The sequence below is a fragment of the Prenolepis imparis genome, unplaced genomic scaffold, assembly GCF_030444845.1.
Source record: "Prenolepis imparis isolate NDT839.2.m4 unplaced genomic scaffold, iyPreImpa1.0 SCAF_4, whole genome shotgun sequence".
In the NCBI taxonomy this organism is placed as follows: Eukaryota; Metazoa; Arthropoda; class Insecta; order Hymenoptera; family Formicidae; genus Prenolepis; species Prenolepis imparis.
The window spans coordinates 15,882,141-15,895,690 of NW_028141162.1; the positions used below are offsets into that span (position 1 = coordinate 15,882,141).

The 13,550-nt window shown below is 30.8% G+C and overlaps 1 protein-coding gene across 1 annotated transcript in view; it reads right to left on the reverse strand.

Annotated features, from left to right (window-relative positions):
* The window catches only part of LOC145935545 (alkaline phosphatase), a 182,000-nt gene extending 175,254 nt beyond the window's left edge, over positions 1-6,746 (reverse strand). Inside the window, exon 1 of the mRNA XM_083037007.1 lies at positions 4,846-6,746. Within this exon, the coding sequence (XP_082893133.1) occupies positions 4,846-4,966 (121 nt within the window). The 5' untranslated portion in view covers positions 4,967-6,746. The remainder of the gene's footprint in view (positions 1-4,845) is intronic.
* Between the last annotated feature and the right edge of the window lie 6,804 nt (positions 6,747-13,550).

The following is a 13,550-nucleotide window of genomic DNA, read 5'->3' on the forward strand; positions in this document are numbered from 1 at the left end:
AACAAGATTGTTTTAGAAAAGTCTAACCAATGTACATTTACTGAATCTGAGGGAATTATGTTTGAAATACACGATGCAAATATATATATCGGCGTGTTTTTATCCTGAAATCTTGGAAACGCAACACGTGACACGACCGCATGACATCGTTTTAACGAAGAGCACTATTTAATAAGCCCTCTTGTATGCGCCACTCATAATAAAAACCGAATTATCTCACTGCGTGCACGCATGTGTGCTTTCGCGATTTCTACATATGAAGGATAAAAAGTCATATGAATACATGTCGTATGAAACTCTGCCATTGTTAAAAAGTTAATTACATTTCATTTAATAAAAGCAGGCGCGACAGCTGCTATGATGAGAGACCCGTTTTAACACGAGTTATAGCGATAATTGTGGTAACTTGGAAATAGATAACTACACACGAAAATATTATTGCTTCTTTCATCATTGTTTTAATTGCTACTATCACATGCGCATGATAATCATACGTATAAAATCAACGTATAATAAAATTATAAATAAATAAATTTGACATCACAATTCCCCATTTATTATTTTTATAAAAAGAACCTCTCTCTTTTTCTATCTTTCTCTTCTCTCTTTCTCTTTTTCGTAGAAAATAGAAGGTATCGTGAATCAAGAAAATATTATATTTAAATTTATGTTTTATATATACTATTTAATTTACAAGAAACAATATTAAATAAATCTTTCATTGAAGATTAGTTTAAATCTTTTTTTGATATATAAAATATATCTCTTAGAGTTTTTCAAGAGCAATTAATGTTTCTAATATTTGCATTATTTACATTTATTATAGCAGCAAAAATCAAATAATGTGATTTTGCAGTTAATATTGCAGTTGCACGTTTGCAGTTAAACATTTGCCATAGCACTCAAGCTAAGTGGAAATGTTTGCTTTTATTTATTGCGGCATTGAATGGGAAAATAGGAACTCACACACAATGGGCTCCGCTCAAACAATACAGTTGGTATATTAGTGTAGCGTTAGTCTAAATCGTTGACTTATCAAGTTCAATAAGCCTATTCCTACAATAAACTTTGCTTCTAATCTTATGTCACGTCATCGAATTGAAACAGGACTATAATTATCAATGCTTATCATTATTGAAAAATAGCAACTCGGAATATACTCAAATTACAAACGTAAGAGAGAACATATTCAGCAGATTTCTGTTTCGACGAAAAGAGAATAATATTATAAATTTTATAATATATAGAATATTATATCAGCAATATTAGAAACATGTGCTGTTTTATAGTAATATAAAAGTTACACAGATTGAAAAAATTTCTTAATTTATTTGTCCACAAATTAAAATTATTGATTTTTGAATATCAAAACAGATAACAATTTTCTCGATTTGATACGTATACGATATTTTGTATATATATTATTCTGTTAAAAATAACAAGCAATGTTTTAATTAAGATTATTCAATCAATCCCGGGGTTCCTAACAGAATTATTTTTATTTGAAATTCCATAACAATTGATTCGTAATAATAAAATATTATTTTAAAGTTTTATGGCACTTGACATTTTATAAACAAGAATTTTTTATCCATAGGTACATTGCTCCATATTGACCGCCTGTATTAAATGCAAATCAGGTATCTCCGGTGTTATCATCCAACTTATTAAGTGTCCCCGATACACGTGAAAACTTTTGGCTGCACTAGAAACTCGGAAATCCCCGAAGAAAACTGTTATTAGATATCAAACTTGGACGCAAACTATCGGGCTTAAGAATATTTACAAAATCTAAACATATTTTGTATAACAATTTTCTCTCTCTCTCTCTCACTCTCTCTCTCTCTCTCTATCTATCTATCTATCTATCTATCTATCTATCTCTCTCATTCTTCCTCTCTCTACACATCTATAGAATATATGCCGAAAATTTTAATCTTTTGCTATTAATAAACGACATTGATATTTCATTTTATATTCATGAATAGCTCTATCCGACCAAATAAGTAAACTTTTCGTCTAATTTTAACTTAACAAACTTTTTTCATCTCGATCATATATATAGTTGCTGCAATACTTGTCATAAGACTATATTAAATTTTTTTAAATAATTTAGTAGTAAAAAGTTTGTCAATATTGGATTGTAATTCTCCTTGCGCCTTTGCCCCTCTTCATACTTTATACCGTCTTTATACTTTATACTTGCGAACAAAATAATCTTGAAAAAAATAAATAAATAAATACAAGTTATTAATTTACATTATATTAAGCAACAAATTATGCATATTTACATAGATATACCATTAACGGTAACTATACGTAAACTCGATCAAGTTGCAAGCGTATTATGTAGTACAGAATGCATAAATTATACGCTAAGCTAAGCTGGATCGTCTAAACGGCGGCCTAGGATGCGAGGATGACGAACTGACGTTCATTAAATCTACAGTTGCAACAATTAATTGATAGAACGCCGCAGGGTTGGCGGAACGTTATCATTGCGTGAATGAGCAAAGTGCTATTTGACATTGAACATATGAGAAACGCTCTTGCATATTATTTCTGCAATTGTATAGCAGTGGTCACACAATTTATATTATATTTATATTTGTATATATAAATTTAAATATTTCTGAATTATTATATCTGTGCATTATATTTTTTATCATACGTTAATTAATTTTAATTATCGCACGGCAAAAGCTGTTTTTTTATTAAAAAAAAAAAAAAAACAGTACACTTTTCTCAATTATATTTCTCTAATTATGTGTCCTTCTAGAATTGTAAACTGTTAACAAAAATTGCTACTTAAAATAATTAATTAAAATTTTGATATTTAAAGTCTTTAATTTTAATTAATTTAAATTTTCAATTATACATATTCTAATTATTATAATTAGAAGCCAGAACAAATTTAATAATACAGACACTTCTGATTGCAATATTTATTAGAATTATTGCAATTACCCGTTCGATATAATAGGGCAACTTTGTCACGTCATTCCTATGAGCCACATTTTCCATGAGACGTACTATGTCGGCCCAGACAATGGCTTTAGAATTAGGATTAGGATTACCTATTGTAACGTAGTTTATGTGTATAATATGTATCAACTAACACGTGCATGATATGATCGAAAACGCGGTTTGTTACTCTCTCTCTCTCTCTTTCTCTCTAGTTAAAACGATTAAATGTATATCAAAATCTATCAAAGAAAAAAAAAGAAGAATTTTGTAGTCACTTTTTCTCCCATCTTTATTATGCTTTATTTGAATTATTCAGCGTCCCTTGTGGTGAGATTAAAAATTCTGATATCGGCTTTTAAAATAGCAAAGCTCGCACAATACGATATTTGTGATAGTTTGGCTATCCTCTGCTTCATGTTCCACCGCAGACTGAATCGTTATGGAAGCGGTGCCGCATAGTGAGAGAAAAATTCTGCGCGACCTGGCAAGCATACCGAAAACCATCTCAATCGGAAATGTAAGGATAACGAATCGACGATACACAATACGCGTCCATTGTGCCTGCCAAGAATCGCGGAACTATATTCACCTGCAGACCGTGAAAAACCGTTTTATGCGCTGAAAAATACGTTCCACTGGCGAAATTATTTCCCTGATATCGCGATACAAACCTATACTATTCATCATTGAATAATAATAATGAAATTCGAGCTGCGTTACATCTGATCAGAGATCCACATTCGTATAGGTTATTTATTTAGAAGCCCGTATTTTTCAGCTTTTTGATCAATCGTTTATATGTAATTTGTATCTTATCTAAAAATTGTTTACAGCCTTTATATTCTCTGCTTTTTCATTAGCACTGCAATTCATTTTCATAAATACGATAACGCGATAAGTGATATTTCAATACGTCAAAATTATTAAAAATAATATAAAAAATAAAATTATGCAAAAAAATGCATGAAAAAGTTAAGATAAAAATGCGAAGCCTATAATTCAAAAGCTTTTTGATCAATCATTTAAATAATTTGTATCTAAAAATTATTTAAATTATTAAATTATCTAAAAATTTTTTACAGCGTTTATATTTGCTTCGTTTTCATTAACATTGTAATCTGTTTTGATAATATTTCAATATGTCAAAATTATTAAAGATACATAATAATAATTAAAAATAAAATAATGCAAACAAATGCATAAAAGTTAAGATAAAAGTGCACGAAGTCTATAAAAGTATAAATTGTATAATAATTGTTACTTAATATTCAGAATAAAACTACACCTGTAATTAATTCATCAAAAAACAGTATCGCAAAATAATTTATAAACAAAAGGTACTCATGCATTCTACGGAAAGAAAGGACCGTATAATCAATTTTTCGTTTCTCTCTCCCATCTCTCGCGTTCTTGACTCATTTCGTTCCTTATATAGGTACGCAGGGAGAATTTTCTCTTAGAATTTACCCTGAAAATCATGGTAATTGTGGGACAATTGGTATGGGTGGTATGGAAAGAATTTTATGAGAATTTCTCTGATTAATATTTATCACAATAAAAATAATATCTATTACAATAAAATATAAAATATGTTTGATTAATTTTACTATGCAGTTTGATAAAATTAATCATATGTTTTATATTTTACTGTGATAGATATTGTTGTTTTTTATTGTGATAAATATCAATCAGAGAAATTCTCATAAAATTCTTTCCATACCATTTGTCCCACGATTACCATGATTTCAGGGTAAATTCTAACAATAAGAGAAAATTCTCTCAGTATGTACTATGTGCTCTATACAATGTTTTTATTTTATTACCTAGACAATCACGGATACAATACGATCGGAATAGAGAGGGTCGGCGATCGTTTACCTTGTTTGCCGGCACGCACGACGACGACGACGGTTGCACAGATCGCCGATAGAACGACGGTGAGGGCTACGTTGATATGCAGTGGATAGCGCCGCATCTCTCCAAAACGAGAACGGGCCATTCGCGGACTACGTACTATCCTCCCTCATACCACCCCTTTACACGTAGTAGTCCTTCCCGGATCGGATCCCGCCGTAAAGATCACCCCAGCTCTCGAGTGGAGCTCGACATTAGTCACACGAGTACCCTTATCTCTCACTGTACTATCCTCCTTAAATCGCGTCCAGTATTTCACCGTCGCGTCGTTTCGTCGCTCTCCCTGGATCCCGAAACACGCCGCATTTATCTGACACTGAGTCTGTTCTCCGGTACTCCGGTTACCGAAATGCGGAATCACTCTTCCGGTCGCTCTTTACCTGGCGATACAGGTGCGAACGGCGCAGCGCGTCGAAGAAGAAGGGGACGAGGAGCGCCGACTTGGCGAACGCTTCCTGGGTGTCGACGCGAGTTATCTCGCCCGGCGAGAAATTATCCCGGCGCGACCCGGAGTCGCGGCGACTCGACGTGACCGCTCGTCGTTGCTGCGAGGACGATGATGATGCACGGCCGGTCGTCCACGGCGAGCCGGACATGGTGCGGACAGACACGCCAATCGGTTGTTCGCGCCCGCTCGTCGACCGAGTCCCATCGATCTGTCGCGAATTATCGAGAGACGAGAGATTGATTCGACGCCTGGATGTACAACGAGATCCGATACTGGTTCAGATTTTTTTAAATCCTTTAATATCAACATATACGTCCGCGTTAATCTCGCGTCAAATTTTTTGAAAGTGAAGAAGAATCAGCGAGAATTAATATTCAGTTAATGAAATTATTATATATTTTTTTTAATAGAAATATAATGCAAACTATATCACTGATTCAAAATATAAAAAAGATCATCGATGCAGTTCAATCTCGGATTATGACAGTTCTTATAAAAAATATTAACATAGCTATTAACATAGCTTTATGTATCCATGCTTAAAACACGCTGACGTTGAGAAAGTTAATAATTCGATAACATGCGCGATTACATGATCGTACACGGATGGTACACGTTTAATTTCCGTTCTTCTCGCATCCTCGAAGAAGAGCCCTCTCTCGCTCTGGCCTTTTTTTCACCATAAATCACCGACCTTGCCGTACTTTCGTATCAAAATTCTCTGTCTCTCAAAGCGAAAGAAGGGGGCGAGCGTCGTTTATCGAAAATTCGTAATCCCGATGAGAGGAGGCTTACGGTTCGAGAACTTCAAAGTCGACGCTTCTTCATTGTGTCTAACGAACATGAATAATCCACGCGAACACGCAAATGACGACGTAATCACGCTCCTCTTTAATTCGCCGTTAAATGAAGTATGTCACGAGAATTTGGTCGCAGCACTTTTGAGTCCTATTGCAAAACACTTTGATTCTTTCAGAGAATGGCAAGAAAAGATCTCCTCCTCCTTTACGTTTTGTGCTCACTTTTTCCTCGAATCGTACACACTTTTTCGGCTAAATTTATTCAATCAGCAACGAGATCTATTCACGAAAGAGTGTACTCTTTCTTTTTTTTTTTAAATATCGAGAAGTTCGAAAATTGTCATCGTCTACTTGGATCAACACAAATCGAATATCGCACCGCGTTCACGGGCTATCGATGTCGCGGATCACCATCACCCTCCGCTTCTCATCGCGGCCGCGATAACACTCATGCTGCGTGATATCTATTTGTCGTCGCACGTTATAAAGAAGAGAGAGAGAAAACCCCGGTCCCACGCGCATCCGCGCCCGATCTCCACGAGGAGCGGAATGAGGATGAGTGAACGCGGCGTATCGCAGGCCCGGCAGGGATACAGGCGCGCGTGCGGACGGACGGACGGACGAGAGCGCAGTGGCGCGAGCTACCGAGGGCCCGCCGCTTTCGGCGCCGAGCGGCGACGACGCAAGTCGTGCGAGCCCGAGCGTTCACCACCCGCTGCGACCGTCGTCGTCGTCGTCACGGTGCAAGAAACCATTGTCTGATTTTTTGCCGAGGAAAAAAGAACAGGAAGACAGTAGTTTAAGACGGTAGTTTAGCGATATTTCGATCTGGCGACTTTGGGGAGAGCAACATTGATCATGTCGCGAAAGCTGAGATCTCTCAGAAACGCTGATAATTATCTATCGTAGAATATTTTTATCACAAAATGAATTAACAATATTGAATCGCGATATTGAGAACGTTAAAAGCAGTTCTATAAAGATGAAATATTTTTTTTTAATTAATAAAATACTGATATATATTTTTATTTATACACAGAGAGAATTTTCTTTTACAATTTATCCTAAAAATCATGATAATCGTGGGACAATATGGTAAAGAAAGAATTTTATGAGAATTTCTTTGATTAATATTTATCACAATAAAAATAATATCTATTATAATAAAATATAAAATATGTTTAATTAATTTGACTATGCAGTTTAGTAAAATTAATCAAACATGTTTTATATTTTATTGTGATAGATATTATTATTTTTATTGTGATAAATATTAATCAGAGAAATTCTCATAATCTTTCCATATCATATTGTCCTATACTATTTGTCGATTACCATGATTTTCAAGGTAAATTTTAAGAGAAAATTCTCTCAGAGTATATATCTTTAATACTAATATATATATTTATTTTAATTAAAAAAATATTTTATTTCAACATTATACATAAAAAATATGTGATAAAAATATCTTTTTCTCTCGCTAACATCCAAAACTTGATTAATGTAATAAGCAGAGTATGTAGTTTATTTTCGTGAGAATTAAGTAACTTTACTTTTAAATGTTTATAATCTCCACTCTTTTTTATAAATAATGACTAAGATATATAAAAAATAAAAATGAAATATCTATTTCATTGTCAGTTTATAAAATATTAAAGTATTAATTACACAATTCAAAATTAATATATTTATGTTTTATCGAGATGTCCTTAAATTATCTTACTGCAATAGCTTATAAAAAATATAAGCACAATACTTAATTCTATACACAGAGTGTCCAAAAATAAAATCTTGTTAAGAAATTCTTTCATTACATGAGACAAATAAAATATGATATATAAATGTAGGAAAGAAGCGAGATTTATTAATCAATAATTGCTATCAAGATTTTATTGTCGCTAATATAATGTGTGTTATCTTCTTTTGTTATGATCTATTTCTTGTTTACGAATAATCAAAAAGTTCTTTTTTATTATACTTTAATTAACTATTTTGTAATATCATGATTATACCATTATACAGTTATTATATAAGTACAAATCTTTTAAAAAGATGTAAAAGTTGGAAATTTAATTGTATACTATTTATAACTATATAATAATTACAAGTTAATTATGATATTAATAATTAATATATAGAATGATCAGTAAATCAAAATACAAAAAGTAAAATAATTCAAAATATTAGCGGCAAAGAAATGTCAATATAAATTGTCGGTTAATAAATCTCTCTTGTGTGTTAATATACCATACTTTTTATTATCTGATATAATAAAAAAACCGTGAAATTTTTCTCTCGTCTATATAATTCCTTTCATGCATCATTGTGCACCATCTCGTACATTCATCTCGTGTTTGTTCGTGATTCGTCACTGTACTGATATTTCTGGCGCGTTCTTTCAGGCATGAAATCTCTAACGGAGTCGAACTTTGTTAGTGAAAATGATTGAAGCATGATTTCTATTTTCTATTCTGTTCTCTCAATGTGTATTTTATTAATTATTACATATGAAACCACAATGGTGAAAACATTTGAATAGAAACAAATAGCAATGTTTTTTTTTCAAACCATTTAAATATTGAACAAATCTTGCTTATTTGAACTTATTTTCAAATAATTAAAAATCTGATCGAACGCAATGATTTTTCCTCACAAATATATATTAAAATAATTTTAATCAATCTTTAATTAAAATTGGATATACACATAAAAAAATTCTAATTAAGAGATTTTGTAAAAGTTTTGTCAAAATTAAATAAATTGTAAGTCTCTATTATACATTTCTTAAAAATATTATTTGCCGAATTCTTACAAGTCTCAATTCGTTTACAATTTTTAAAATTATTAATAGAATATATTCAGGAAAAAATATTATTTTTCTTAATTTAATCTCCAATATTTATAATGGACAGTAATAACTTAGGACACTCTGTATATCCATCAAGCATTTCAAGATAGTAACTTTGGAAATTATTTTTCAAAGGAATTGGAAAGACTCCAAAGTGAACTCTCCATTTTCCGCCATGATATCGAGGAAAGTACGCAAAATTAAATGAAAGTTCAATAATCGATGTGAATTCAGTCAAATAATTCTAATGATGATGTAATGAAATTGCTCACGATATATATTGTCTCTCCAATTATTAATTACAAGCACGTTCTTTAAATTAAATAAATAAGTCAAATCTGAATTGAAATTCTTTATATCTTTAATTAATACTTTAATTTACACTTGTATGTGTAATATGCTTTAATCACGTATAATAATAAAAGTTTTTCTCACTCACCGATGCTCAACAGCCGAGTAGTTGATGTTCAAGCTATGTTGTCTGTAACATACAAATATAAAATTTAAATTATACCAGCGTTCGAATTATTATTTCAAAAAATTATTTTTGGATGCACCAAACTTTATATTTGGTGCATAACAATAATAAACTATATATAAATATAAAATAATTTTATAAATTAAAACAAAACTATTTAAGTAGAAACTTTTTATATGATTTATATAAAGATTTATATAAATATTTATACAATTTCTTAACAATTTATATAATATCTAAGTTTCTCTTGTTTAAATTATTTAAATACATGAACTGAATTAATGTAATTTATAAAAATTAATATATACAAATAATGATATTCACCCTAGGGTTTCTCCATCGGTGCCCGATGCCTCTCCTAGGCCTGCTCCTCCTCTCAGGTCGTCAAAGAGTCCATTCACTAATACGCGCGATACTTTTAACGGCACTCCCGCATTCGTACACGCGATACTTTTAGCGACACTCCCGCACTTGTACGCGCGATACTTTTAACGATACTCCCGCACTTGTACGCGCGATATTTTTAACGGCACTCCCGAATTTTACCTTACCTCTCTGTAACATACAAATATAAAATTTGAATTATAACAGCGTTCAAATTATTATATTACATATATTGTAACATATTACATCTTAAAATATTAAATTAAAATGTTAAAACTTTGTTTTGTTCACATTTTACTGCACATTTAAAATGTGAATAAGATGATTATAACTATATGGGATTAATTAAGAATTTAATAAAAATAATGTCTCTCATATTTATGTAATAATATAATTATATTTTTATTTAATTTTTAATTAATCTTGTACAGTTATAGTAATCATATCCAATAAAAATGTGAACGAAACAAAGTTTTTATATACGGAATACTGTTCTTTTAACAATAATTTCAATGCAGTAGATTGATTATTTATACAGTAAAATAAAATTAAAGACATATGAGTTTGTTCACTCAAAAAATCATTTAAGTCGACTTAAGTTTTTGCACAAAAAAATTGAAGATTCAACTATAATATGATTCAAGTACATTTTGCTACTCAGCAAAATAGGAACGTGTATATTAAAAAATATAAAAGCTGAATAGCATAATGTTTAATAACTCGAATCACAGTTGAATCTTTAATTCAATTTTTTGTGCAAAAACTTAAGTCAACTTAAGTCGTTTTTCGAGTGAACGACTCATATATGAAATTGTTATTTTTAATTTAGCGATTATAACGTACCCAAACATATATACAATGTGATGTAATAATTAGTACATTACGCGAAATACAATTAACTAAGATTTAATTTAAACAAGATTTATCATTTGATCTTTTTTCAGTTTTATTTTAAGACGAAAAAATCAAAATATATTAAAAATTGAAAACTAGAATTTTTAACGTTTAAAATTCAGGGATTTTGTATCTGAAAGGAAAAATGCGCGACACTCTCGGGACATTTTGTATACGAATGAAGAAAATCTTAGCAATGCACGTCCCGACTGCGTCATCCTCTACTTGTGAAACGTCGCTTACCAATACTAAAGGTGAGATATAGAACTTTTCGCGAACCTTTCGATGCTGGTCTTAGATCTCTCGAAAGATTGGAAGGAACTTACCATCCCTTGGGCTGTCACGATTTTTCTCCGTCGACTATTCGCCACTATTCAACCTTATCGACATAGAAAAATCCTGACAACTCTAATGTTTAGTAGATAAATGATCCAATAATGAAGAATTAATATCATTATGCGCAAATAAATAATTTAATTCTTTTTCTACTGTAAATATATATTTACGGTACCAATGTTTCTCATGAAATTGGCATTTCTAAAATAATGTTTCCCTTATAAAATGTTCAAGAAAAATTCACTGTTTTTTTTTTGTTTCACCCTAAAATTATTTAAAAAATTCCTGTTTATAAATTAAAAGATATATTTGAAAAAATAGGATGATATTATTTAATATTTAAATATCTCTTACATCAGTATTTCTAAATACGAGGCCAATAAATATTTAAAAAGTGACTTTTTTTATCGAATTTTCTTATTTTAAGAAACAGATCAATCCATGAATTCGAAAAATTGTTACATTATTAATTTTTATTCACACTATTAATTTATCTGACATAATGTTAGCTAAATCAATTGCACTTGCTTAAAACAGCTTAATTTGTACACGTGCTTTAGTCCTCTTTTAGAAAAAGAGTAATACGAGTAAATATTAACTCTCTGCGAAATTTAATTATAAAAGCTATCACTTTCCGGAGAAATCTTTCGAGAAGTAGATCGAACGGTACGGCCAACAGAACACACCGCCGACGACAAAGTCAGGAACAGATTTGCATTTCGCGCTGGACGCGTTTAGAAAAAGCACGGTGATGCCGCGAGCGGGATTTAACGTTGAATATCAGTGACGCCGCGTGATTAATTAAGTACACGAGACGATAAGACACTCGGAATACTCGGAGAAGCTTCGGCCACGCGATGATAGAATAAAGCTGCCGTTGCCAGACACCTGTGACTCTGAACGGCGAGCAAAAGCGAGAGAAAGAGAAAGAGAAAGAGAGAACAAACCGAATAGTTCAATCACCTCTGAATAGTTAGACCGTTGGCCGTACCGACGAATTTCCGATAGACATTTAATTATCCTCCTTTCTCTCGCCTCTCCAAACGAGGGACTACCTTTCACGAGGTTTCGACCGCTAATTCGGTCCGCTCACTACACATGGTTACCACTTAAGTGCATTGTGGTGAAAAAAACATAAAACATAAAAAAAAACACACCGCAGCTGCGTTTGCAATCCGATATCCGTTGTAAATTGAGACACATTCGTGGTTTTTTTATTTGTTTATTCAAATGGTATATTATTATTTTATTGTTTTTGCGATTTGGACTATTATTTGAGTTGCAACAATGACCTATTCTACAAAAAAATTAAAAAAATAATATAGCCTGCTAGAATAAAATTCCTTGTGTGTATAAAATGTACACTATAACAATTCATTTGATTTTCAAAATAAAATTCTGACAAAGTAAAAATCACATAAAATTTCCATTCTTTTTTTTATACAATCAATTGCAGTATTAAAATTGATTTCTCATTCAAAACAAGCAATTTGAAATATTGTTATTACATTATCACAAGTCTCAAAATCATGCAAAATCGGACGTTAAAATATTTGGAAATAATTCTTGTAGGAAAATTTATGAATATTTCAAGCCACCTGTGTTCGCCATCTTATCGAAATTTAATTATTTATGTAATATTATATATATTAATATATATTAATAATACGATATGAGAAATGATCATTCTTTGTTAAAAATAATATTATTAATATTATTTTATATAATATTGTTAATAATATTATATAAAATAATATTAATAATATATTAATATTATAAGTTATAATATATTAAAATATAATATTAATAATATTATAACATATTAATATATATTAATAATACGATATGAGAAATGATTATTCTTTGTTAAAAATAATATTATTAATATTATTTTATATAATATTGTTAATAATATTATATAAAATAATATTAATAATATATTAATATTATAACTTATAATATATTAATAATATATTAAAATAATATTAATAATATTATAACTTATAATATTATTAATATTATTTTATATATTATTATTAATTTTAATATTGAATATTTTATTAATATTATTATGTCGGTTCTTTTATGATATTTATATAGGAACGCGGAATGTACAGAATAATTTCGACGCAAAATATGCCTAAAGTAGCGTCATGAGAAAAATCACATATACATTGCAGAGATGCAGATGACAAATTACTTACAGTAATAATACTCGTACTTCATTGTTCCTCGCTTGATTCGGTTATTATCTGCTTGGCTATTCCATTATTACACACGGAAATCAGACTGCAAATAAAAATCGCAACGAATTACATATATACATCAAAATTACATAACATTACAGAGATGCAAATGACAAATTACTTACAGTAATAATGCTCGTATTTCATCGTTCCTCGCCTGATTCTATGTATTATCTGCTTGGCTAGTCCCATTATTACACACAATCAAGGGAATCAGACTGCGAACAAAAATCGC